The 27,207-nt window shown below is 44.4% G+C and overlaps 1 protein-coding gene across 1 annotated transcript in view; it reads right to left on the reverse strand.

Annotated features, from left to right (window-relative positions):
• Window positions 1-1,482: 1,482 nt before the first annotated feature.
• Window positions 1,483-27,207, reverse strand: part of STK4 (serine/threonine kinase 4) — an 89,883-nt gene continuing 64,158 nt past the window's right edge. Inside the window, exon 11 of the mRNA XM_010841004.1 lies at window positions 1,483-5,775. Coding sequence (XP_010839306.1) covers window positions 5,617-5,775 — 159 coding nt within the window. The 3' untranslated portion in view covers window positions 1,483-5,616. The remainder of the gene's footprint in view (window positions 5,776-27,207) is intronic.

The following is a 27,207-nucleotide window of genomic DNA, read 5'->3' on the forward strand; positions in this document are numbered from 1 at the left end:
TCAGAGGAAAGAATATGGGCTCTGAGGCCACAGAGCCTTGGGCTTGAATCTCTTCTACTAGGAGCTGTGTGGTCTTAGTTGGATTTTTTTGCCTCTCTGAGCCTGTTCTTCACTTGTCTTGATCTAATAAACTCCTACAAGTCAGAGTATTAATATCAAGTTCAAGTGAGATAATACATGGAAAATGCCTGGTACTGTAACATATTAACCCTCAAAATATACTTAGGAAAGAGAGCTCAGCAATCCCCTTCAGAGCTCGTGTTCTCCTTAGTAAAGCAACTCTGCACAGAGGGCACTAGGAAAGGAAGTAGTTGCATGTCCACAGATCACAAATCAGGCTCATCTTTCTACTTGAGGCCCCAGCTGGGATCAAGAAACCTGAATTTGAGTTCAGACTCAATGTGGCCGAATCTGGGGCCTCGGTTACATCATTCATCAAAGCAGGATGCTGGTTGAGACATATGCTGAGGGATAAAGAGTAGCTACCCCGTACACGTGCACGGGGCTGGGTGGTGACCCTCTGACGGCCTCTGTCTTATCAGGAATAAACACCCAAACCCCACCCCATAGACCACATGGCCCTGCATGCCCTTGTCTCACCCCTCAGACCTCACTGCCACCTACTCTGTCCTTCGAACACTCTGTTCCAGGAACAGTGACTGTCCTTCTAGCAAGTCAAGCTTTTGTTCTTGCCTCAGGGCCTTAGTTCTTGTTGTTCCTTCAGCTTGGAATGGGTATTGTCCATGCCTTCCACCTGGCTGGCTTCTTATCATTCATTTCAAGTCATCTTTTCCGGGGCAGGCATAGATCACTCTGTGTGGAGCTGTATTCCCCCCGCCGCCACACACACACTGCTCTCAACCTCATTACTCTGCTTTATCTTCTTTTTTTTAAATGTTTTTTTTTTTTTTTTGGCTGCATCAAGTCTGAGTTGCAGCATGTGGGCTCTTAGCTGAGGTGCACAGGCTTTTCTAACAGAGAAGTTGCTTAGCTGCTCTGAGGCATGTAGGATCTTAGTTCCCCGACTAGGAATCAAACTCATGCCCCCTGCAGTGGAAACATGGTGTCTTAACCTCTGGATCACCCAGGAAATCCTCTCTTTTTCATTTTGTAAGTTCAGGATGCTATTACCTCCTCCAGAAAAGTTTCCTTGGACATCCCAGAAGAACTGATTGTTGCTCCTTCCTCCTGTGTCCACAGGCTGTGTACTTCCTTCTGCCATAATATTTTCAATGTTGTGTGCTTGTGGGCTGGACTGACTCCGAGTGGCCTGCCAGAGCTGTGTCTGGTTCCATCTTTAAACCCCTGACAATTAGCTCAGTACCTGGCACGTAGCAGGTGTCCAACAAAAATTTACTCCCTACGCCACCTGCCTCTCCCCTGGCTTTGGATTCTGGAATAAACACAGCACAGAGTCAATGGTTCACAATACCATCATCCAGGTTATAGATGGAGGATGTTGTTTTTAAAAAGAGAACAGTCTCTGATCCAAAGGACAGTTTATTTAAAACAAAGGTGACAAAGTGGAGGAAGGAGGAAGGGGGGAGAACAATTCTAACATAAAAGCACATAGGAAGCATCTCAATTTAAAAAAAAAAAAGGGCAATGGAGGAAGCTATGTCTCATACATATACAAACTGCTGACCTCAATTGATTATTTACATCCAAACTTTATAAAATAGCATTTCAAGTCAGCACTTAAGCCAGTGTTATTAGTTTTTGTTACAAAAAGTTAAAGCTACAAACTTCACATTTTTAAGTTGTACGTCTGCAACAGCATTTAAGCTTTTTTTTTTCCAAGTTGGTCCGAGTGCAAGCTGGTGGAAGAGATTTTCTTCCCGCCCCCCCCCACCCCAAACACAAAAAAGTACATCAATTCCAAATACAATGACTATAATCCTGATGAAAACACAGACACAGTGCTTAAGAAAGATGGCAGATAGGATGTGCACTGGGCAGGAACAATTTTCAGGTAAAAAAAAGGAGCTGCAGTCTTTAGAGGCAACATGGTATGCTAGAAAGGGCACTGGAAGAAAAGACCTGGATATGAACTCTGGCTCTGCTGTATGCTAGTTACCTGACCTTGAGCAACAGACTTTGCCTCTTGGAGCCTTGGTTTCCTTTTCTGTAAAATGAGGACAAAGATACCTGTATCTCTCAGAGATATTAAGTTTTAGTAGATGTTGGGCTGTTCAGATTATCTCCTTCTCCTTGAGTGAGATTTGGTACTTTGTATCTTTCAAGGAATTTGTCTGTTTTATTTAAGTTGTTCATAAAATTGTTATTAGCCTTTTAATATCTGTAGGGTCTATACTGGTGTCACCTCTCTCATTCCTGATACCAGTAAGTGCTATTGAGTTTGAAATGGTATAATAAATTTCTGGCAGCAGGTGCTAAATAAATGTTTCCTGGATCAGAACCTACAGCTTCAAGAAATCAAGGCCATAGTTCTTAAGTTGCTTCAGAGTACTGGTTCTGTCTGTCGTCTGTATCTATCTATCCATCACACCAAACATTTATCCACCAGTTCATCTGTCTATCAACTGGTGGCTGGGAGAACAGACAAGGAAAAACAAAAATAGAAATTTGCTGCAAAATTACTGATGAGGAAGCAATAAAGATATTCCTGGAGGATCTGAGATTTTTAAAAGACACAGTTAGGTCTGGGTCATTGTTTATTAGGGGAGAACAAGTGAGAGGCTCAGAGTCCCGTGGAAGCTGGAGTCACAAATGATGAAGCTCAGGGCTCTACAGGAAGCCAGCTGACCTATGTGAATTTAGTATCCAAGGAGAAAAATGACTAGGATTGACTTCTCTGCCTTCTGGCATAAGAAAACAAACACACCTTGTCAGAAAATCTATCTCATCCAAAATACATTGACTTCTGGCCAAAGGGCTCCGTCTAGCTCAACTGGAGAGCAATGCACTTTTTGGACCAGCATGGTGGATGCACACAAGCTGAAACAAAATAAACTTCAGATCAAGACTCATCACCCAAGAATATTTATGGGGAAAAACTGAACCTTCTTTTACTTGGATCTAGCTTAGGAAGGGAGAAAATGGGCATTCCTCTCCTGTCTGGCCAAGTGCAAAATCCTTTAAAAAACAGAGAGAGAGAGAGAGGGAGGGAGGGAGAGAGGGAAACTGAGGCAGGACTGTTAATTAGCACAGCAGATGGTATAGGGAAATTCATGCTCCATACTTTGTTTTTTAACTCACTTGACTGTCAGACTTGACCGATTCAGTGGTTTCCCAACCTAAAAATGCCAGCCTGGGTTTTTTAGTCTGTGCAAGAAAAGTGGTCACTTCCTTTTTAAGAAGGCTTGTTGGATAAACAACAAGGTCTCACTGTATAGCACAGGGAACTATATTCAATATCCTGCAATAAAATACAGTGGGAAAGAGTATGAAAAAGGATGTATAACTGAGTCACTTTACTATACAGCAGAACTAACAAAACACTGTAAATCAACTATATGTGAATAAAATAAAATTTTTAAAAAGACTTGTGGTTTTCCTCTTCCTTGTAAATACTGGTCCTACATGGTGATGCTATGAATCCTGATTCTATCACTTACTAGCTGTACCACCTATGGAAAGAACTTTTTTTCTCTCTGAACTTGCTTCATCCTCTATGAAATGGAGATAAAATACTTAATTCACAGAGTTATGGGGGAGGTTGGAGCTGACATAAAGAGCCTACCTACCTAGCTCAGTGCCTGGCATATAGTAAGTGGTCATGATTGCTAGCTGCCCTTTATTATTATAGCAGGATCCTCAAATTGTCCTCTGTTCTCTGTATCTGCCAAGTAGCTGCATAACTGGCCAAGCCCTGCAGACCAGCAATGGCCTCTTGCCTTTTCAATAACTTGCTGTCATTGCAAAGAACAGAATCTGGCCACAGAAGAGGAACATCCCTGGCTCTCCACTGATTCCCAGCTTTGGGCAGCAAGAGCAACTATGGAGTCAAATTACAGTATCCTTAGGTGCAACCCAGTCACGGCTCCCCTATCTAAGGGGAAGAGGTTCTAAAAAATAAAAAGGCAGTCGCCTTTCGCAACTGTCTGCTCTCGGCCATGTGACTAAGTGACACGTGGCCTAGAGCCAAAGCTGCAGAGGGATGGCTCAGCGCTGTCTGTTGCAAAACCCTCTGACCTGCTTTAGGCTCTGCGTCTACCTGTGTGATGCTCATGTGCTACCCGGCAGATGCAGTAGAGCTTGTGGGATGGCTGAAACAGAATGATCTTGGCTCCCCGTGGGAATCTCTTCACAGCCAGTCGCCTACTGAAGAGACAAAGCCAGGCAAGTTCCCATTAGCAGGGTTCCTTGGAACTTTACCAAAATGGACATGAGCGTCTTCCTTCAGAGAAGGGGCTGCTTAGCCCAGTGAAGCAGGAGTGAGGGGCCCCACCATCCAGTCCCAGCGCTTCCTTTCATTTGCTTCGTGATTTGGGCCATGTCACTTCCCTGCTCTGGGCCGCCATCAGGCCAGGTGATATCTGTATGGTCCCTTCCAGTTTTGGCATCCTACACATCTGGGTTGAGTCTCCTGGAGGACAAATCTTAGTCTGATATTCATTTACCCTTTCCAGACCCCAAGCAGTAAAATGAGAAAAGAAAACAGTCACATATTTGAATGTGGGTCACAAAAGCAACGCCCCCTACCCCTGTCTGTAAGGAACATGGAGCAAAATGCCACGGGTGTCCTCTTCACGTGAATGACGAGAACTTGGAAAGCCTTTTCCCCTTTTGCGGACTGAATGCAGCCCCACTTTGCTGGGAGTTCCGGGTAGGCCTGTGCCCTCGCTTGGATCACGTCTCCTCTTAAGGCACTGGGCAGTGTCTGTGCTGTGATTCTAGGCAGTTGGGAGAGTGGAGGTGGATGAAGGGTGTTGAAACTGCAAAGGCCAAGCTCGCAAGGAGGGCGCCAGGCTACTCCTGAGACTCTGAAAGCCAATGCAAATTGTCTTTCCCAGGACATCACTAATAGCTCTGGAAGCCAGGGGTGGCCCGCGTAAGGCTGAAAGCATGGCGAAGGAGCTGACCCCGACCTCATCTGTTCAGCACAGCCCAGCCGGAGGGTGAGGCCGGCTCCAGGGGCTGGAGGGCCCCCGCAGCCTCCTGGTGTCCTCCTCCCTCGTGTTCCACAGTACCGTTATCTTACAGAAAAGAGGCAACTGTTTTAAAACTGTACCTGTACAGAGATGCCACCACACCACGTGGGGAATCTAGTTATAATTTATATATATATGTGCATATTTATATATATTTTTTTAAAAAGTCTTCCAGAAAGAACCACTGAAAGCTACTGGGAGAAGAAAAACAAAGAGACCACGTGACACTTTCCCAGCTCTCACTCGACGAGGAGTCTCTGGTTCTGGGGTGGGAAAGTCTGAGGTTCAAAGCGCCCACATGAGTCCTGGGAAATGATATATATATACCTGTCCAACTTCAAATACACACAGCGGGGCAGCGTGCCGACTGGCTCCGCAGCCCTGGCCAGTGGCGCACTTTCTTGGTTCCTGAGTTCACAGAGGGGGCTCTGGAGAAAGGAGGGAGGCGAGCTGGAGGGGCGAGTGAGCCAGAGTTCACTGGCGGCCTGGGGCCAGGCTGCCCTCAGAAGTTCTGCTGCCGCCGCTTCTTGGCCTCAATGGCGTCCAGGATGGGCTGCCGCTTCGACTGGTACTTCTGCCGGATCTCCTCAATCTCCTGCTCCATCATGGGGTCCAGGGCCAGGAGCCTCTTCTGAAGGTCTTCCACCGTCCAACTCTTCAGCTATGAGAGAGGCAGACAGCAGTCACAACAAGGCCCAGGTCAGTGGCTTCTGGAGACAACCTATCCTAGGAAGAGGTCTTCTTTTTGGTGGGGGGTGGTGCGCAACACTTGGCTTGTGGAATCTTAGTTCCCTGACCAGGGACTGACCAGCACCCTTGGCTTTGAACACTGGAACACCAGGGAAAGCCCCCCAGGAAAGGGTTCTAAGTGCTAATCTCTTTGATTTACTGTTCCTTGACCAGGAACCTAATGAGTAAGACTTTCACCTCCCCTCTCTTGTAAGTTAATTACACTGGATTCCTGGTTAGGGCACTAATACAACAGTAACTTGGTATATATATAATTAGCAGAATGGCTCCCTCCTCTCATCCTACCCATAAGATGGGTGTGTGCACGGTGGCCATGTCTCCTGGACGCTACACCAGGAGGACAGCTGCTCTCCCCACCGTCCCGCCTCCACACACTGTCTTGGCAATGGCACACTGGTCATCGCTGGCGTTTACTGGGGGCACCACTCTAGTAAGTACTTTATAGGGATCATCTACTTAAGTGTCTCAGGCATACAGACACAAACCCTGAGTGTGGGTGGGGGATGGGGGATAGTTGGAGAAGCCCTGAAACTTCTAAGATGAAGTTTCCATCAGGCAAAGAGAAAAAAGAAAGAGGACCTAATATCTACATTAATAACAATGGCGAACGTTTCCCCAGTGTTCTCCACGCACCAGACACTGAGTGCTTGATGTATATTAATATTATACATCCATTAATTCAATCCTCATGAGAAGTCTGATTTCAGTGTATTATTATCCCTACATTACAGATGAACAAGCCAAGGAAGAGGGTGGCTTGATGACCTGCCCGATGTCTCGTGGGCAAGAAGTGGCAAAGTCAAGGGGCTTTCCTGGTCGTCCAGGGGTTGGGACTTTGCCTTCCAAGGTAGTAGGGTGCGGGTTCGATCCCTGGTTGGGGGAGCTAGAATCCCACATGTTTCTCAACTAAAAAACCAAAACATAAAAATGGAAGCAATATTATAACAACCTCAATGAAGGCTTAAAAAAAAAAATGTTCCACATCAAAAAAAATCTTTGGAAAAAAAGAAAAGAAGTGGCAGAGTCAAGATTCAAACCCAGAGTCCCTACTCTTAACCAGCACTGGAAGAAGGCAGATTTGCAGAGCACGGGCTTGAGAACCCACTCAACCTGTGTCGGAAACACGGTTCTGCCTTGTGCAGATGCTGCAGGACTGCGGCCAGTGACCAGGCTCTCTGGGGCTATGGAAGTGGGACCACAGGGCCGTACCATGTTTACTGTAAGAATTAAATGAGACCGGGGTTGCTGGGCTGCTGGCACAGCGCCCAGAGCCCTGTGTGCTTCAAGATGGCAGTGTGTGTGACAACACACGCTCTTGGCCACGGCCGGGCGGCGGGGGGCACCATCTCCCACCTGTGTCTGCAGCTGCTGGGCATGTGCCCTCGTGGCCATGGCCGTCTGTGTGGAGTGTTCCCTGCATCCGAGCGAGGCCAGGCCAGGCGCACAGGGGTGGGAATGAGTGCCAACATTCTCCACAGCAGGTGGTGAGAAATTCTGAGCTCACGGCCGGTTGACAGGCACCGTGTTTCAGGAACTCAAAAGGTTCACTCAAGCATCACAGGAGATTTATAGACTCATCGGCTGCCCCGGCCCCTTCCTGAGGCCTCAGCAGCGGAGGGGGGTCGAAAGGTGGGTGAAGGAACCTCTTTCTGTCCCCTCTCCCTTTAGAGGGTGGAGTGGGAAGCGCTCCAGTGGGCTCGGCAGAAATGGCTTAATGACCAGTCACCACAGGAATGTCCCTTGGCCCGTTTCAGGGAGGTGGTCTGAGACGTGAGAAAAGCCCCATAGTTCAAGATGAAAGGTTCTTTGTGAAATGAGAATGGAAAGACTCGAGAGGGTGGGGAATGCTGGAAAGTTGAGCTGAAAAACTCCATCTTGCTTCCAGCCTGTGTGGCTTTATACCATCTCGGAGGTTGGTATTCTTGGCCCAGGGACACCCCAGAAAGCGATGCTTGCCTAGTCTTTAGCTTTTTTTTGGAGCCCTTCTCCAAAGAGAGAACACCTCAAACCTAAAACTGGATATTGTTAATAGCTCAGGACAGATCCTAACTGCACTGGCTGTGTCGCCTTGGACAAATAACTCGACCTCTTTGAGCCTCACTTTTCTCCTCTGGAAAACAGACAATACCAGTTCCTCCACCCTTGGGCTGAAGTGAGAATTAGATGAGTTCATAACAGGTGTGGCGCCAGAGTGCAGGACTGCATCGTCGCATGTATCTGGTGGATAGTTAGCACTCACAAATGGTAGCTATCAATGTTATTAATAACTGTGATCGTTGTTGCTGTTAATATTATCATTATTATTAACAATATTATTAGAAAGTCTCTAACCTCCCATCACGACTTGGTGACTAAACAACAAATCTCCTATCAACAAGCTGTTCCTAGAATCTCTGACTCAAACCAGAGTCAAACGAGTGAAAATCAAACTATATTACTCTATTTTGCGTTAACAGTGCCTAAGGGGTGGGACTTTCCCACAATGCCTGTTAAAACAAGTCTTTATAGTTTAACAAAATAGTTTTCATCCATTCATTTATCAAACATTCACTGAATACCTACTATGGGCTAGGCACTGTCCAAGGCACAGAGGATACTTCAGTGAAAAGAAAAACAAAAACTCCCCAAATCGTTGCCCTTGTGAAGCATACATTTTAGTGAAGTGAGACAGACATACAGCAAGTAACACAGTAAACTAGTAAATGACTCAGATTAGAAGGTAATACAAGAAAGAAAAGAAAAACATACAGTGAAGAAAGGGGAGTTGGGAATTGGGGTGGGAGGCTTACTTCTGGTCCATCCATTCGGATAAAAACTCAGTGGCAGGACTTCCCTGGTGGTCCAGGGCTAAGACTGAGCTCCCAACACAGGAGGCCCGGATTCGACCCCTGGTCAGGGAACTAGATCCCACAGGCTGAAACGAAGACTGAAGATTTCTCATATGGTAACTAAGACCCAGAGCAGCCAAATAAATAAATAAAAACAAGCAAGTATTCTTTTAAAAAGAAATGAAAAGAAAAAAAGAAAGTGATGGAACTGCACTGGCTCGCCAGCTTGTCCTGCCACTTTAGGCCGTCCCTCCTCCCACTAGGCCTCAGTTTCGCCACTTGTAAGAAAGGGCTGCCTAGATGATCTTAAAGGTCTTTTGAAATTCAGTGTTTCTCAAAGTACAACCCATGGGTCACCTGCATCAGAATCACTTGTTGAAAATACAGACTCCTGCATCCCCAGTCAGAGCTACTTCATCAGGCTCCCTGGGAGGGGAGGGGCAGGGCTTCAGACGCTAAAGATGCTCTTCAAGTGTTTCCAATAAGCCCTCAAGTGGGATAAGCCCGATCCTACATCTTCCTTCTTGTTTTCCTGCCAGTGAAATTCTCAGAGTCATTGATGGGTGTCTCTGGTCGAGGCTTCTTCTAGGTTTCCAATGTCTTTGGGGATCTTTTGCCCTTGATTCTAATCTTTGGGCAATAAGAAACACCCTGACTTTATCTCAGCCACCTTCAGATTGCTCTAAGGCCCTCGGAGCTTAAAGTTACACCTGACCTATTAGAACACAGTCAGCCAGTCACACCATCCAGATACAGATTTTTCTGAAAATGAGCTCAAGAGAATGGCTTTATGGCTCCGAGTATAGCATTTCAGCATCGTGGTCCTTGGTGGCATAAATAAATTTCAAATGGATTTCCTGCAGTAAAAGTTCTGTGGCAGCCAGCATCCTGAGAGAGTAAATGCTCACACTGACCACACAGGCAGCTTGCGGGGTTTTCACTAGCCAAAGGGAGGGTCACCATTTAGCATCTCCTCTCTACCCTGCGCCCTCCACAATTCTACCTTTAGATCAGAATTCTCTGAACTCGACTCACACACCCCAATCAGATCCTGCCAGCTATCTCAGCCCCTCAACACATCCAGACCAAAAGTCTTGAGACCCACCCTTCCCTCATCTCCGAACCTCTTCTCCTTCCTCCCCAGTCTTCCCCGTCTCAGGAATGGTGCCCATCCTCCCAGATGCTCAAAATCATCCCCGATTCTCCCCTTTCTGTCACCACCTGTCTGCACACCCAGTCCTTTGATCTCTGAAATACTCGTACGAGTCAAAGCCAACCATTTTTTTCATCTCTGCCTTCAACACTTCAATTCAGGCCACCAGCATCTCCTAGCAGCAAACAATTAAAAATACAGAAATGAGCTGCCCTTATGTTGCCTACTGCACTTAGGAAAAAAATCCAACAATTTCACCAGGGTCTACAATGGCCCTACACCTCTGGCCTGTCGTCCCCTCCAACTTCCTTACCTGCTGCTGCTCAGGACCCTCTAGCTAAGCTTTATTTCACATTGTCAGATATACTTTTCTGGCCTCAAAGGCTATGCAGCTAATGATCCTTCTGCCTGGATAGCTTGTCCCCAGTTCTTCCTTATCCTTTAAGGAAGGATAAGGGGTGAACTCCTTTAAGCTCAGGGGTGAACTCCTCAGAGAACTCGAGCAAGCCTTCTCTGACCATTTCATCCAGAAAGGCTGCTGGAGGAGTGGGTGGGTTTAGGGGGAGAGCAGGGGCTTTGAGGCAGGTGGCCCTGGTCCCACGGGAGCTGTGCCCTTGCGAGCTGGACGGCCCTGGACAAGTCTGCTACGTGCCTCACCTGTCTGCTTTTTCAAAGGAGGACAACAGGATCTCCCCAAGGGCAGCTGTGAGGCTTAGAGGGCCTGTCAAGTACAGAACATAGTGTCTGGTGCACACGGAAAGAAAGAGGGCAAGTGGGGGCTGCCACCTTAAATCCTTTTTTTTTTAAAATGGACCAAATAGGTTAGTAAAAGAAATAGTGGCTGCTGTTGTAAGAACTGAGCTTGGTGAGCTCAGTGGGGTACAGGACACACACCCCACTCACAGACGCATCTGCAGTGAACTCGGTGCATGCGTGCGTGCGTGCGAAGTCGCTTCAGTCCTGTTCGACTCTTTGTGATCCTAATGGACTGCAGCCCACTAGGCTCCTCTGTCCAAGGGATTCTCCAGGCAAGAACACTGGAGTGGGTTGCCATGCCCTCCTCCAGGGCATCTTCCTGACCCAGGGATGGAATCCGAGTCTCTTACGTCTCCGGCATTGGCAAACAGGCTCTTTACCACTAGCACCACCTGGGAAGCCCAATCAGATGGACCTGGCCTGTTTCTTCGGGGCCAGAGGGCAGCCACGTCCTCAGCTTCCCGGCACCAGGACGGATCCATGAGGCTGACAGCAAGTGACTTCTTCTCAAAAGGCCTTAGCAACTCTGAGATTCTGAACAACAGTGTGTCAACGTCAGTTGCACAAGTGGCCTCAAGAACAGCCGAGAAGAACCGGCTGGTGTTTCATCACACGCGACAAGTCACAGAGATTAACAATGACAATGAGCAGAGTCATTGGAATCAGCAGAGTCAGGCTAAACTAAACATATCGGCATGTACGGCAGAGTTTCTTCCTGCCTTTGCAATGAGGCCCATAGTGAACACGCAACCCAAGCGTGTTCTAAGTCCTCCTCTGTGGCTACTAGAAACTCTTACCTTAGAAATCTATCACGAGAATGGTGTCACAATACTTCCCTAAAAAGGAAACTCAAGCACATCATCCTTTCAGGACAGGTAAGTCAGGCTGAAGTCCTGGCACAGGTGATGTTTTACTGCAACCATGAAAGAACACACCTTTGGAATTTGCAAGATGACAAGGAAGCCTGACAGAGGCTAACAGTTGGAGGAAGCTATCAGGATGCCACTCCAAAATTTATTTATTTATTGGATTGTGCTGGGTCTTATTTGTGAAACGTGGGTCTTCGATCATTGCAGCATGTGGGATCTAGTTCTCTGACTGGGGATGGAACCCAGGCCTCCTACAATGGGAGTGCGGAGTCTCAGCTGCTGGACTGCGAGGGAAGTCCCTAGTCCGTATCTTTAACACCCTCCCCTAGACGGTTAGCCAAAGTGCAACAGAGAAAACATATAAACATCAGGCAAAAGGCATCGAAGACACTGATTTAGATCCACCAAAGATAGGCAGCCTTTCTTGATGTGACCTTGTCTCCATCTAGGGATGGATTCAAGACTGGGGACTGGGCACTTTAGTAGGATAAGATCCTTGGATGATGCAGTCACCTCTCAGCAGGTGAGTGAGATGATAGTCATGCAGAAGAGCAAGGATGCTGACAAGTAAATGACAGCTTGTATGGATTAAGCAAGCACTGGGCCATTCAATTTCAAAAGATCTTGCTCCTTAAATAAGTCTTGTGAGAATTTTAAGTGACTGCCTCTGATTCAAATTACTGTCATGCCAAATCATGCTTCCACCTTATAAAGTCTTCCTCATGCCTCTCCAACAAGGAAGAGAAGTGGCAGAACTGTTAACAGTAAATTATTTCTGCAATCCCATTCTGAGTTTATGATGACTTCGAATCAATACCAGAATTCTAACCAAAGACATGACTGCATGTGTATAAAATATTTACTAAGATGACTGGAATGAAATGCAGACTTTGAGCCTGGGTGAAACAAGGAAATCTGGCTCCACGCAGGGATGGTGATATAATGACAAGAGCTTCGACAGGGGTCAGAAGATTGGCCTCAGATAACCTGCAGATCGCATCCAAAGAGCCTCCCACTCAGAGAGGGCTCTGTATGAATTGTGTGTGTGCGAGTGAAGGATTAATTTGACAAATGGTATAAATAAAAAGTGGGCTTTCCAGGTGGCTCAGCGGTACAGAATCTGCCTGCAATACAGGAGATCCAGGCTTGATCCCTGGATCAGGCCCTGGAGAAGGAACTGGCAACCCACTCCAGTATTCTTGCCTGGAGAATTCCATAGACCGAGAAGTCTGGCGGGCTACAGTCCACTGGGTCACAAAGAGTTGGATATGACTTAGAGACTAAACAATAACAAAATAAAAAGACGATGTTTCTTTAAATAATGGGGTTTTACTGTAGTAGACAGTACTTGCATTCTCTCAGTTATTTGTGATTTACTCAAAGTCTTCCTTAAACTTCCATGACAAAATGGAATTTTGAAGTAGTACTTTCACGTGCTTAGAATTTATTCCAACTCTGTTCTGGCATGAACTTTCACAGCTTACTCTGAAAATCACAGTGCACCTGCTTTTTCTTGTTGTTTTGGTTTGGTTCTGTGAGTTTTATAACAGCTGTTGGCCAAAGGTAGTCAGGTTTTGACCAAACCCAGATTTTCCCCAGACTTTATAAATGGGGCTTTTCACAGCAAAAACCCAAAAAGAAATTTCATACCCCAAATATAAAAGAATAATGGATCTCAAGATGCACTGCATTGCTAATACTCAACATTATAACTTTATAAAGGTGCAGTGAGTACCAGCTCTGTGTCAGACACTTGTGCTTGGCTTGAACTGGGCAGGAATGCAGGTAATAGAGGGATATGACCAAGGAAGGGTGTATACAGGACAAAAAGTATATGGCAGGGTCCCTTCACACAAGAAGCAGCAATAAACAAGGTAGATAAGTCACAGAACCAAGCGACAACATGAGGCATTACCGAGCAAGTGCCCAATGACTGCTAATGAGAGCTGCTCTGAACTGAGTGCTATGTGCTCAGCCCTTTACATGCATCACCTCATGGGAGCCTCAGACGAGTCCACGGAATAAGTATCCATTTTACAGAGGTGGAAACTGAGACTGAAGAGGATACAGGAATTTCTCCCCTGACCCCAGAACCAATAAATGTAAGTGATCAGGTTAGGACACAAACCCTTGCTTGTCTGAGGGCAAAGCCAAGCCAACTCTGTATCAAGACATGTACACCAGTTAAGAGAAGGAAGAATCCCTGTGGTCAATGTCTCTGAGAGAAAGACTTCGTCTTTTTATACATTTATTGTGCACAGAAGGGGCACTAACTGAATTGTAGAACTTTAAAAAATGAAATGCAAATCTTATTTCAAGTCACTATCACACCTGAGGTACAGGGAGCTAATAAAATTAGGTTGAGTAAATGAAGGGATGTGTAAGTTCCTGTATCAGTATCACTAATAGCTACTGAAAATTCCTTTGGGTACCATGGTTTTTCATGCCTCCAGGCTTCTGCAGAACAGAATTCTGTCTTCGGTTTAGGGAATGCCCATTCAACCTTGCAGCCCAGCTCAACCTCCCCACTCGTGTCTCTCTCCAATTCCCTTTTTCTTTTACTAAAGTGGGAGCTGTTTAAAAGTGGGAACTACATCTATTTTCAGAGAGTCAGGACAGCATGAGAGAGTTCTCAATGAATATTTAATAAAGAAACAGATCCTTCAATCTTGAAGCTTTTTCATGAAAATGATACTGACTTTTTACTGGGTTCCAGCAATTACTAGTAAGACACCAGGCTTTTCAGAAGCTTTGCAAATGTGGAATCAATAAATAAGTTTGAGTATAATGTAAGAGTGTTAAATAAGGTTATGTCACTTACTCCAGACTGATCAATGCAGGCCAAAATCAAAACGAACAGCTCATCCACTCTCACGATTGCAGTAAAGTTACAAGAGAAAATGGACAGAAAAATCCACGCTGGTCTTGACTGCTAATAACTACTCTTTTAAGAAAAATTCTACTTTCAGAGTATATTGAGACATATACATTACCATATGTAAAAGAGATAACCAATGCGAGTTTGATGCATGATGTAGGGCACCCAAAGCAGATGCTCTGTGACAACCTGGTGGGATAGGGTGGGGAGGGAGGTGGGAGGGGGTCACAGGATAGAGGGGACACATGTACACCCATGGCCGATTCATACCCATGCATGGCAGAAACCATTACAATATTGTACAGTAATCATCCTCCAATTAAAATAAATACATTTTAAAAAAGAGTGGCTCTAAATTGACTTATAGATTGCACACTGAAGGAAGCCAAACTACAAAAGGAAAACTTTCAGGAAGTTAGCAAACACATAGCCTTCTAGAATAATGAAACGTTATAAAATAATTGTCGATGCCTAAAGGAGGAAGAGTATAGGAGCAGAGCTGAATACGACGCCCCTGACATTTGAAAGCACTAAAGGGAGACATCAACAGTATCATCATTCTTGTGAGGATATTAATCTTTCAGAGGATACGAAAACCTAAAGCACCAACTGCACCAAGTAGCTGCTGTTTTAATGCAGCTGAATAATTCAGGAAGGGAGCAGCTAGTCACACACAAATCCCTATCGGTTGTGCCTTTGGACACTTTTTGGGGCTGGAAATTTCCAAGGTAACAAAAAGTCCAGGCTCTTTTTCTCTCTTATCTTGCCAAATAAAAGAAGCTCAAAGAATCCTAAAGCAAACTCTGAAGACTGAAATATAAATAAATCTCACTTTATTTCATAAAGGTAGTCTCCAAAGGGATCTTCAGAGATAAATAAGACCCAATCTAAATACACTACAATAACAATGTTTACAGAAAACTGGTAAAGAAGGAAAGTAAAAGCTCTCTAAGTAAGTTACTTTGCAGGCCTGAGTTTTTTCAGCGTGGGCTTTCTCAAAGTGGGAAAACTTGTAAGTGAACAGCACTCAATTTCTGGAAACCTCCATGAGCCTTACTGCTGGGTGCTCCCCTATAATGGAGGATCAGAGATTTATAACCCAAATACCCACAAGGAAAGAAAGAAAGTGAAGTCGCTCAGTCATGTCTGACTATTTGCAACCCCATGGACTGTAGCCTGCCAGGGTCCTCCGTCCATGGAATTTTCTAGGCAAGAGCACTGGAGTAGGTTGCCATTTCCTTCTCTAGGGGATCTTCCAGACCCAGGGATCAAACCCGGGTCTCCCACACTGCAGGCAGATGCTTTACCATCTGAGCCACCAGGGAAGCCCACCCACAAGGAAACACTCTCTCAATATCCTTTAATAAAAGGACTCTGCAACTAAAGCAGTTAAGTTCTATCTGCAAGGCATGTCAGCATCTTTCTGCAATGGCCATCAAGTTTTAGGACCTAAATTCCTTGCAAAATTCTTGTCAAAAAGAAAAAAATTAGGTCTAGATAGATAGGGATGTGTCTGTCTGTGTGTGTGTGTGTAAAATACTTTTTTATTCTACCAAACCACAAAACTGCTAAACAGGGATTTTTACCATTTTCTTTTCTTTTTCTGATTTAAGACTTTTTTTTTTCAAAGTCATCTTTTTTTAGAAAACTTAAATCAGAAAAATAAAAGTATTAATATGTATGTGTCCTAGATGCTTTGAGACAGTCCTTTATTCTTTTCTGCCAACGTTTAATCGTTATGGATACTCAAATGTGATTTAATTCATGCCACAGTAATACTTTTCAAATGTGTATAAATTCAGAAACCAGAAAGCACTCTTTGTAAAGACCATGTGTCCTAGTTTTTTGGTTCAGAAATAGTGATCACCATATTCTTAGCAGTAAGCTCATCCAAGCTCAGAGTTAAAAACCACTTAACTCCTCTGGTGTAAAACTGTTCTTTAAAATTTGTGTCCTAAATATTTTCTATAATGAGCAAGCAGCATAAAGAAAGAAACTATCTCCAACCTGGGATCTGGCATAAAATTTGGAATCATTAACGACAGGAAGCGGGGAGAATGATCCTAATACCATGATGTACATGTTAATATGCTTCCCTTGTGGCTCAGCTGGTAAAGAAACTGTCTGCAATGCAGGAGACCTGGGTACGATTCCTGGGTTGGGAAGATCCCCGGAGACGGGAAAGGCTACCCACTCCAGTATTCTGGCCTGGAGAATTCCATGGACTGTATAGTCCATGGGGTCGCAAAGAGTCAGACACAACTGAGCGACTTTCACTCACTATATAACATATGCTAAATTGGCACGGGAACGTCTATTTCATGATTCAGATGATGTTGATACGTGTCTATAACGGAGTCTTTGTACGTCCTCATTTTCTTAAACTTTTTTCCCCTGGTGAAATATCTGACTGTTAATAGCACAAGTACATGGTTAGTACTGCTTTTGACTTGATAGTATTTCTTTGACAAAGAACAAGGAGAGTGTATCAGTTACCAATTTACTGCCTCTCAGCTCCGAAAGCAGCCTTCTCTGCCATAAACAAACGCTCTTAAAGCGCTTCTCCTTGCAAGCATGTGTGATGTTAAGCTTTCTCAGAAGAGTCTGGAGGGACAGTGCAAGCAGGAGGTGGCTCCCCTGAATGCCGAGCACTGGGGCAGCCATGTGGACAGGAGGTCAGTTAGTGGAGTGTGGCCCACTGACAGCCCAGGACCTGGTTCCTGTGTTACCTTGCATCCTCAGCGTGGCCATAATCTTTTGGCAGTCTTGTCAACGTGGATACTAGCACCTCCACTGGCTCTGAAGGTCTTGTGGTCCCACTGGTACCCAGACCCGGAGTGCACATCCACGGCACTGGCTGCCGCTTGCTTGCTCCTTGCCTGCACTCCGGAGGGCCATCTACGGTTTCCCCAGAGCTTGTGCGCCAGCTTGGGTCTAGCTAAACCAGCAAACTCCTCTGCTATGCCACGGGCCGAACCCTGCCTTCTCTACTGAGGTCTGAACCCCTGGTAGTTTGTCCTTCCTTGACGACACTCCCTCAGCCCTAGTGAACCATAGAGTTTTCTCACACCTTGCAGTTCCTCACTTATCATAGGTAGTAACTCTTTGTATTTTTTCTTAATTTTTATTGGAGTATAGTTGATTTATTAATACAGTGCTGTGTTAGTTTCAGGTGTATGGCAAAGTGAATCAGTTATACATATATACGTATATATGTACACACACACACACATATATACAGCCACTCTCTTTTAGATTCTTTTCCCACATAGGTCGTTACAGCGTATTGAGTCGAGTTCCCTGTGCTGTACAGTAGGTCCTTACTAGTTATCTATTTTATACACAGTAGTGTCTATGTGTCAATCCCAGTCTCCCAACTTACCTCTCCCCTCTCGGTCCCCTGGTAACCATAAGTGTGTTTTCTACATCTGTAAGTCTATTTCTGTTTTGTAGGTAAGTTCATTTGTACTGTTTTTAGATGAGTCACTCCCACCCCTGTTAAACCTACTATGTGGCTCTTGTCTCCTGACGGGACCCAGGCTACTACCGGGAGGGCGCCACTGACGACAACATGAGCACGTGCCTGCCCACAAATGGAAAAATGTCCACAATGCCAAACCCCAAAGAAAAATTTCCATGTGAAAAATGCCCAGACAATTTCAAATCCAGAAGAGCCTAATGTGTTTATTTACAGCCCAAATGTGGAACTAAAATACTCTCACTTGCTCCCACTGAAAACTGTACTAATGATGAACAGAAAAACAATCTGTGGTTTAGCCAGACAACTGAAAGCTACTCAGTGGCCCAAAGGAGTGACTCCAGGTACGTACAACCACATGGATGAATCGCAAAAAGGAATGCTCAGCCAAAGAACCCAACACAGACTATGCACTGAGTGATTCCATCCAGATAGCATCATAGAAAAGATAAAACTATCAGGACAAAAGACAGGGCATGAGGCAAACTCTTGGAGGCGATGGAAGTGTTCTATGTCCTGATTATGGCTGTGTTTACACCACTGTATACAGCTGTCACAATTCTGCAAACTGCACACTAATAAGCCAGTTTTATGGTACAGCCTCCATAAACCTGATCTTATAAAGCAAAAAAACTAAATACATATAAAGAATTGTGGGGGACTTCCTTGGCAGTCCAGTGGTTAAGACTCTGCATTTCCAATGCAGAGAGCATGGGTTCAATCGCTGGTTGGGGAACTAAGATCTCACATGCTACACAGAGTGGCAAAAAAAAAAACCCAACTGTGGAAGGCAGTTCATATAATACTTAAAGGGAATTTTATACCTTACATAGATAGATTACAGAGATGATTTAAAATTATTACATTTAATTATCCAGTTAGAGAATAAAAAGCCCAGGAAAAAAACACAGAAAGTAGATTCGGGTAATATAAAATTATGAATTCAAAAGCTAAAGCTCAATGACAAGGATCTCCCAAACCAAAAGCTGATTCTTTCAAATGACTAAAAGAAAAAAAAAAACAAAAACACAGAAAACTACTGACAAGTTTAATCAAGAAAAAAGAGGAAACAAAACTACTGGGACTGAAAAGCAAGCTGGACTACGGATTCTATAAATTTTTAAATCTAAACCTTTATGTCAAAAAATTTTAAAAGTTATACGAAACCAAGATTTCCAGGTGGGGAAAAAAAAGTACCATAGATTTACCTGGAATCAAACCAAAAAGACCATGGACTAAGAAATTTGGACTGCAAGGATACAGGATGGACTGAATTCCAGTTCTCCCAACAAGGCAGATTCCTCCTATGGAAGAAGGGAAATCTCCAGGGGCCAGAATCATTGTTATATTAATAAAACTAATCCTATCTTCTTATAATACTAACAGTGCAGTTTCTGGTAAATCAAGAAAATATAAAGGACAATAGAATGGAAGGATAAACCGAAGTCCCCACCACCCCACCCGCCCCGGTTGCCTTGGTGAGAGGGTAGGATATAAGCAAACTGGTATATAATTATTATAGTAATAATTACAATTATATAAGCCAGTATTTTTAAAACATTATTCTTAGCTGGTCACTGTATCAAGCACTTTTTGTGTATTATCTCATTTGGTTGTCACTAAGTCTTATAGCTGTGGCTGTTCACCCGATTGTATAAATAATCTGAGGCATGCAGAATGACATATTTTGTCTGAGGTTACAGTCAGCAGGGAACAGAGACCCAGACTGACTGGCTTTCTCCATCCGTAAAATGGAAAATCCAGATAATCCCAACTAACCTCTTGGAAAGGTTTTGTGAGGAATAACCAAAATAAACACGTGGGTAGAAGTCACCTGAGGACAAATTTTGGCTGAAATCAAAAAACACAGTATCTTTAGGCAGACCTTTTAAAGCAACAGTATGTATATTTCCCCACTATGGAATCCTCTCTTCTCAGAAATGATCAGAGGTGGTCAAGAAGGGACTTCCCTGGTGGTCCAGCGGTTAAGACTCCATGCTCCCAATGCAGGAGGCATGGGTTCAATCACTGGTCAGAGAACCAGTTCCCACATGCGGCAACTAAGACCCAGCACAGCCAAATAAACAAAAGTTAAAAAATCAAGGAAAAGACAACCCACAGAATAGAGAAAAAAAATTTTTTCTTTAAAAAGCAGGCAAGAAAATGCCAGATGATGTCTCCTGTTGGAGACACAGTAGGATTGGAACACACACCCTTTAAGGTCCCTTTCCATTCTGAAAGCCCAGCACTCTGCTGGCCGACACGGGGCCAGAAGAGCTTATGGAGGGAGACACGGCTTCTAGGAATTCAAGACATAGGCCATTTGTTGCCTGCACAGTCAGTGAAGCCCAGTTGACATGACCTCAAGACAGCCCTTCCTAGAGCCTGACGTTGTCAATACACTGTTCACGGGTCTTAGGATCTGTTTCTGCTCTTCTGTTCTAAGCCATCTATATCTAAATTATTTCTTACTCCTGTTCTCACTGCCACTACCCAAATTCATGGAACCCATGGTCTGGACTCTGCTCTTTGGCTCACCATGTGGCTGAGATAAAAAAAAAAAAAACCATCCTATGTTGTAATAGCTGAGAATAACTGGCCATGAAGACTGAACTTAAAAGAAAGAAGTGCCAAGCAGACAGGGCTCAGGCCATCTCAGAACCAAAGGCAATGAGACGCAGTGTTAAGCTCACACAGGTTGATACCATTCTTTTTTTCCCCTTAAATTGGAGTATAGTTGCTTTAGGTTGTGTTAGTTTCTTCTATACAGCAAAGCGAATCAGCTACACACACACACACACACACACACACACACACACGTGTGTACAGCCACTCAGTCAGTCATGTCCGACTCTGTGAGACCCCATGGATAGCCCACCAGGTTCCTCTGTCCGTGGGATTTTCCAGGCAAGAATACTGGAGTGGGCTGTCATCTACTCCAGGGGCTCTTCCCAACCCAGGGATTGAACCTGCATCTCTTGTATCATATATATATCTCTCCTCTTTTTTGTATTTCCTTCCCATTTAGGTCATCACAGAGCACGGAATTCCCTGTGCTACACAGTAGGTTCTCACCAGTTATCTACTTTATACATAGTAGTGTATATATGTCAATCCCAATCTCCCAGTTCATCCCACCACCCGCCATCCCCCCACCCCAGGCTGAGAGCATTCTAAGCAACCCTCTGGGGTCACAAGCCACAGCGCTGAAGCCTTGCTCTTGGAGCCATGTCAATAACCAAGTTAAAAACCAAGCTTCCCTCAGCTGCACGATTCCCCAGCAGAACAAGGCCGCTGTGACTCAAGACAAAGACGACATTCATCTGCCATGTGGTTTCTCAAAGCATATCTAAACAGCAGGTTGCCCGGGCAATTTTGGATACATATTTCTTTTTCCGACTGCTGTTCTTGGCTGGTTTTCTGACAGTAAAAAGTACAAGATCTCATTATATTCCCGCGTACAAATGAATTCAGCCTTAACATACTTTAAGCCCAGCTTTACAGGAAAAATAAGAAATCTGAAACAAAAATAGTATACCTTGTCAGGAACAATTTAGGACAGTCTTCTCACCAGGAGCTGCTCGGCGTGGTTACCCCAGTAAAGACCATTAACGTGCAACTGGTGTTTATCCTGGCTGGCTCTGCGCACTCACGAGGCACTGCAGGGTAGGAGGCCAGAGTACTAATCACGGTCTCCATTCACCTTTCTTTCAGCACAGGATTATGAAAAGAAGGTCATCAAAGGAAGGTTAACAAGCACACAAGCATGGGAGTTAGTCCAAGACAGAGAGATGGTGGCAAGAGATGGTGCTACAGAGAGAGTAGCATCTGAGGTTTAAAATTCATTCACACACTCCCCAGACAAAACACCACCAACAAAAGCAAACAGGAAGCCTCCATTCCTAAACCTCTCACTGACAAGAGACAAAGCCTGGCTTAATAAGCTCGAATGATCTCAAAGCAACCTGTGTGCGTGCGAAGTTGCTTCAGTCTTGTCTCTGTGTGACCTCATGGACTGTACCCCGCCAGGCTCCTCTGTCCATGAGGCATGGGGTTCTCCAGGAGGAATACTGGGGTGGGTAGCCATTCCCTTCTTCAGGGAACCTTCCCGACCCAGGGACTGAACCTGGGTCTCTTATGTCTCCTGCACTGGCAGTTGGGTTCTTTATCTCTAGTGCCACCTGGGAAGCTCCTCAAAGCAACCTAACTTCAACCAAAAAAGCTCCCAATACTGAACATCAAATGAAAGGAGAATGGGGAAGTTAATCAAAATAGCATGTGGGGAAATTCCCTGGCGTTCAGTGGCTAAGACTCCATGCTCCCAATACAGGGGGCCTGGGTTCAAACCCTGGTCAGGGAACTAGACCTCACATGCTGTAACTGAGTGCTCACATTCTGTAACATAGATCGATGATCCCAGGTGCTACAACTAAGACCCAGCACAGCCAAATAACTAAATAAAAATTTTAAAAAATAAATAAATCACAAGATGTGATGAACTATTATATAATCATCAGAATGATAATTTTATAGATATTTCTAATAATATGAAAAAATGTCTGACATGTTAAGTGGAAAAAAAATCAAGATGCCATACTATATACACAAAATGATTTCAGCTGTGTACAATATGTAAGTAAAAGAAATCGGAAACGAATACATTAAAATGTGAACTGGGATTATTGTTGGGGGTGGTGGAACCGTGGAAGAAATTTTCTTCTCTAAGCTTTTCAACTTCCAAACATTATACAATGGGCATGTATTCTTTTTACACCTTAAGGGCAAGAAAACAGCACAGCAACATCCAGAAGAGCAAACCAGCACTAAAAAAGAGGACAAGAAACAGCATTTATTAAGGGCTTAGTACAGGCCAGGCAACTGTCCTTAGGGCTTCACATGCATTAGCACATTTGCTTTTACAACAACCCTATGAGATGAGCGTGACTTCTATCCATATCTGATAAGGAAACTGAAGGTTAGCCAGGTGGCATAACAGATGGATAAGACAGGACATGAAACTGTACGGCATGGCTGGTGGTTTTAACCAAAGACTTAAACTACCTCTCAAACACAACAGCAGAATCTGCCCTTCTGCCTGCAAGCTGGACCTAGAAACAAGCATTGATGATAAAAATCTTCTTGACACTATCATAATGGAGGAGAATGACTACAAGAGAGGAATCTGCCCAGATGCTAAGATACTTGGGTTTGAGTTTTCACATTGGAACAACTAAAAGCACTTTCTAATTAAAGTTTTAAAGAGAACTGATGTGAAAGAATGAATCATCACTGTAGGTGAAAATATACCAGCACAACAAATTCAACCCACAGCTGAATTCTACAAGAGAAAGCTGGGAATCACTGTCAAAAGAAAGACCTCAGGTAGCTAGTCATCAAACTAATAAATGAATAAGCAAATAAAAGCATTTTAAGTCGGTGCTAGTGGTAGAGACTGGCTAGTTGGCGCTAGTGTTGTGACTGTGTGGATCACAACAAACTGGAAAATTCTTCAAGAGATGGGAATACCAGACCACCTTATCTGCCTCCTGAGAAATCTGTATGCAGGTCAAGAAGCAACAGTTAGAACTGGACATGGAACTACGAATGGTTCCAAATTGGGAAAGGAGTACGTCAAGGCTGTACATTGTCACTGTGCTTATTTAACTTAGATGCAGAGTACATCATGAGAAATGCTGGGCTGGATGAAGCACAAGCTGGAATCAAGATTGCTGGGAGAAATATCAATAACCTCAGATATGCAGATGACACCACCCTTATGGCAAAAAGAGAAGAGGATATGAAGAGCCTCTTGATGAAAGTGAAAGAGGAGAGTGAAAAAGCTGGCTTAAAACTCAACATTCAGAAAACTAAGATCATGGCATCCAGTCCCATCACCTCGTGGCAAATAGATGGGGAAACAATGGAAACAGTGACAGATTTTATTTTCTTGGGCTCCAAAATCACTGCAGATGGTGACTGTGGCCATGAAATTAAAAGATGCTTGCTACTTGGAAGAAAGGCTATGACAAACGTAGACAGCATATTAAAAAGCAGAGACATTACTTGGCTGACGAAGTTCCGTCTAGTCAAAGCTATGGTTTTTCCAGTAGTCATGTATGGATGTGAGAGCTGGACTAGAAAGAAAGCTGAGCACCAAAAAATTGATGCTTCTCAACTGTGGTATTGGAGAAGACTCCTGAGAGCCCCTTGCACCACAGGGAGATCCAACCAGTCCATCCTAAAGGAAATCAGTCCTGAATATTCATTGGAAGGACTGCTGTTGAAGCTGAAGCTCCAATACTTTGGCCGCTGATGCAAAGAACTGACTCACTGGAAAAGGTCCTGATGCTGGGAAAGACTGAAGGCAGGAAGGAGAAGAAGGGGACGACAGAGGATGAGATGGTTGGATGGCATCACCGACTTGATGGACATGAGATTGAGCAAGCTCCGGGAGTTGGTGATGAACAGGGAGGCCTGTCGTGCTGCAGTCCATGAGGCTGCCAAGAGCTCACTGAGAGACTGAACTGATAGTGGTAGAGAACCCACCTGCCAATGCAGGAGACGTAAGAGATGTGGGTTCAAACCCTGGGTCAGGAAGATCCTCTGGAGGAGGGCATGGCAACCCACTCCAGTATTCTTACCTGGAGAATCTCATGGACAGAGAAGCCTGGAAGGCTACAGTCTGTGGGGTTGCAAAGAGTTGGACACGACTGAAGCGTCTTAGCACACTTAAGTTATAATTACTAAGGTTTGGACAAAGAGGACCTGAATTTGCCCTCCAAATACGAAGTACTCAGCAACAAGGAGCACTGACTCTTAAAGACTAGAGAATAGAAAGAAACTTAGGAGAAAAAGAAAAAAGCATTGTACTTGATGCCAAATTATATAACCTGCAACCAGCCTAAGAGGATCCCGACTCTTTTTTCAGTCCAGCACTGAAGGCCTTTTGGTCAGGAATAATCAATTTTGCTTGGCAAAAAAGGCATCAAGACATAGAAGTGCTTTGGATCAAATTCTGTAGAATCAGCCTCTTTGAGATGCATTAAAGTTAATGCCAAAACCAATATGGTGTTCTGTTCACAGCTCCTTTCTAGAGGCTTTAAAAGCAGAAAAATATTTAAACTCAAAGTCTGAAGTGGAAACTTGCTATCTGTAAAAACGAAGCCACTTTAATAGCTATGAGACACCATTGAGATTTGCTAATTCCAAATTCACCATGTATAATTAAAATATTGGTTGTTAGGGAAATTGGCTAGCTGTTTAGAAAAATATGAAACTGGATTGCAACCTTAGTCTTCATACCAAGACACATCCTGACAAGATAAATATTGAAAAAGAAAAACATAAACATTCTAAAACAAAGTAAGGGTTAATACTTCTATAATGCTGGGATATGAAAAACTTCCAAACGTGGCATTAAATTCCAGAAACCACAAAGGAAAAGCTGCTAAATGAAAATACATAGAATTAAAAATACCTGAACAGACACCTTACATAAAGATTTTTTAAATTAGGAAAATATCTTTATTTAAAAATTTATAAGCTCACTTGATATATGAAGAACTCTTTGGAATCAATAGGAAAATACAAACTCCACTGACAAATAACACAAAGTGACAATTCAGACACCAAAACCATGGGGGAATGTACCCATCTGTATCACAATCTCAAATGTATAAGCTTTGATGCTCAAGTGTTCTACTTGTAAGAACTACTTCTAAGGACATACATATCGTGCAAAGAGGTTCAGTAAAGCATGCTTAATTTCAAAAAGCTGGAAGCTACCTTGAGGTCCATGATTTAGGGATTACTTAAATCAGAGGTCACAAACGCAGCTGTTTTGAGAAGCCAGCACAGCCAAGGAAAATTATCTCAATGGGCCATTTTTAACACAAGGAAGCAGGAAGTGGTAAGATCCGGGGTGAACTGGAGAGTGCAGACTCTTTTCAGTAATCCAAATGGTAAAATTGTGTGTTCGTGGCCACACTGGCTCTCCCTTCCCCAGTCTCCACGGCCCTCAGGGCTGGATATGTGATCCACGGCACGTGCGACAGCCTGGTCTCTCTGAGACACACCCAGGAGGATGCCCTGACTGTGAATGTGGGGTGCTCCTCTACCCCATCACGCTGGAGAGGCTACAAAAGAGTTCACTGATGCAACATCACTGGCTCCCAGAAGCGGATAAAACCTTGAAGGTCATAGTCTACACTAGTCTAGTTTGACTAGACTAGTGCAGACTGACCATAGTCTCCTTGAGGCTATGGTCAGTTCCACCTTGTTGAACAGTCCCAGGTACAGAAGGAAGACAGCGGGAGGGGAAGGCAGGGATAGGGGGAAGGCCAGTAGTCAGGGAATAAGGCTTTCTTGTGGGATTTTCATTTTTCGTAAGAACAAAACTGAAACAGGAGGAGAGGTCGTGCAAATGAAAAAAAGGTGAAGTCCTCCGAATCACATACCTTCTATGGACATGTCCCTAAAACTGCACACACTGATTAAATACCAGGAAATTAGGCACGATTTCTGAAAATTCTCACACAGAGTGCTGAGTTCACAGCACCACTGTTACGTGTTCCTTAGGCAATAAACTTCTGGGCAGCTGTTGTCCCCATTAACCAAGCTGGCATGGGGAAAGGGCTGCCACGGATAATATGACATGATGTGCGTATTTTTCTCACAAGATCTTAATTCATCCCAGGAACCAGTTTAACTAACTCATCCCAGAATGGTTGTAGATTATCATTTCAGTCTGGGCAGCATGTCAGATGTAGAAAATGTCCACCTGAACGTGGAATGGAACAATTCTTCCCAGAGAAAATAACTTGCCGCTCGGTCCTGCCCCATCTGGGGTAAGAACCCTTGGGAGAGGACGGCCAATTCCTTGATTTTACTGCATTTTAAATACCACTTCCTTCAGTTCAGTTCAGTCGCTCAGTCATGTCCGACTATTTGAGACCCCATGAATCACAGCACGCCAGGCCTCCCTGTCCATCACCAACTCCTGGAGTTCACTCAGACTCACGTCCATCAAGTCAGTGATGCCATCCAGCCATCTCATCCTCTGTCATCCCCTTCTCCTCCTGCCCCCAATCCCTCCCAGCATCAGAGTCTTTTCCAATGAGTCAACTCTTCGCATGAGGTGGCCAAAGTACTGGAGTTTCAGCTTTAGCATCATTCCTTCCAAAGAACACCCAGGACTGGTCTCCTTTAGAAATGACTGGTTGGATCTCCTTGCAGTCCAAGGGACTCTCAAGAGTCTTCTCCAACACCACAGTTCAAAAGCATCAATTCTTCAGTGCTCAGCTTTCTTCACAGTCCAACTCTCATATCCATACATGACTACTGGAAAAACCATAGCCTTGACTAGACGGACCTCTGTTGGCA

This window comes from Bison bison, unplaced genomic scaffold (assembly GCF_000754665.1).
Source record: "Bison bison bison isolate TAMUID 2011002044 unplaced genomic scaffold, Bison_UMD1.0 scf7180017864154, whole genome shotgun sequence".
In the NCBI taxonomy this organism is placed as follows: domain Eukaryota; kingdom Metazoa; phylum Chordata; class Mammalia; order Artiodactyla; family Bovidae; genus Bison; species Bison bison.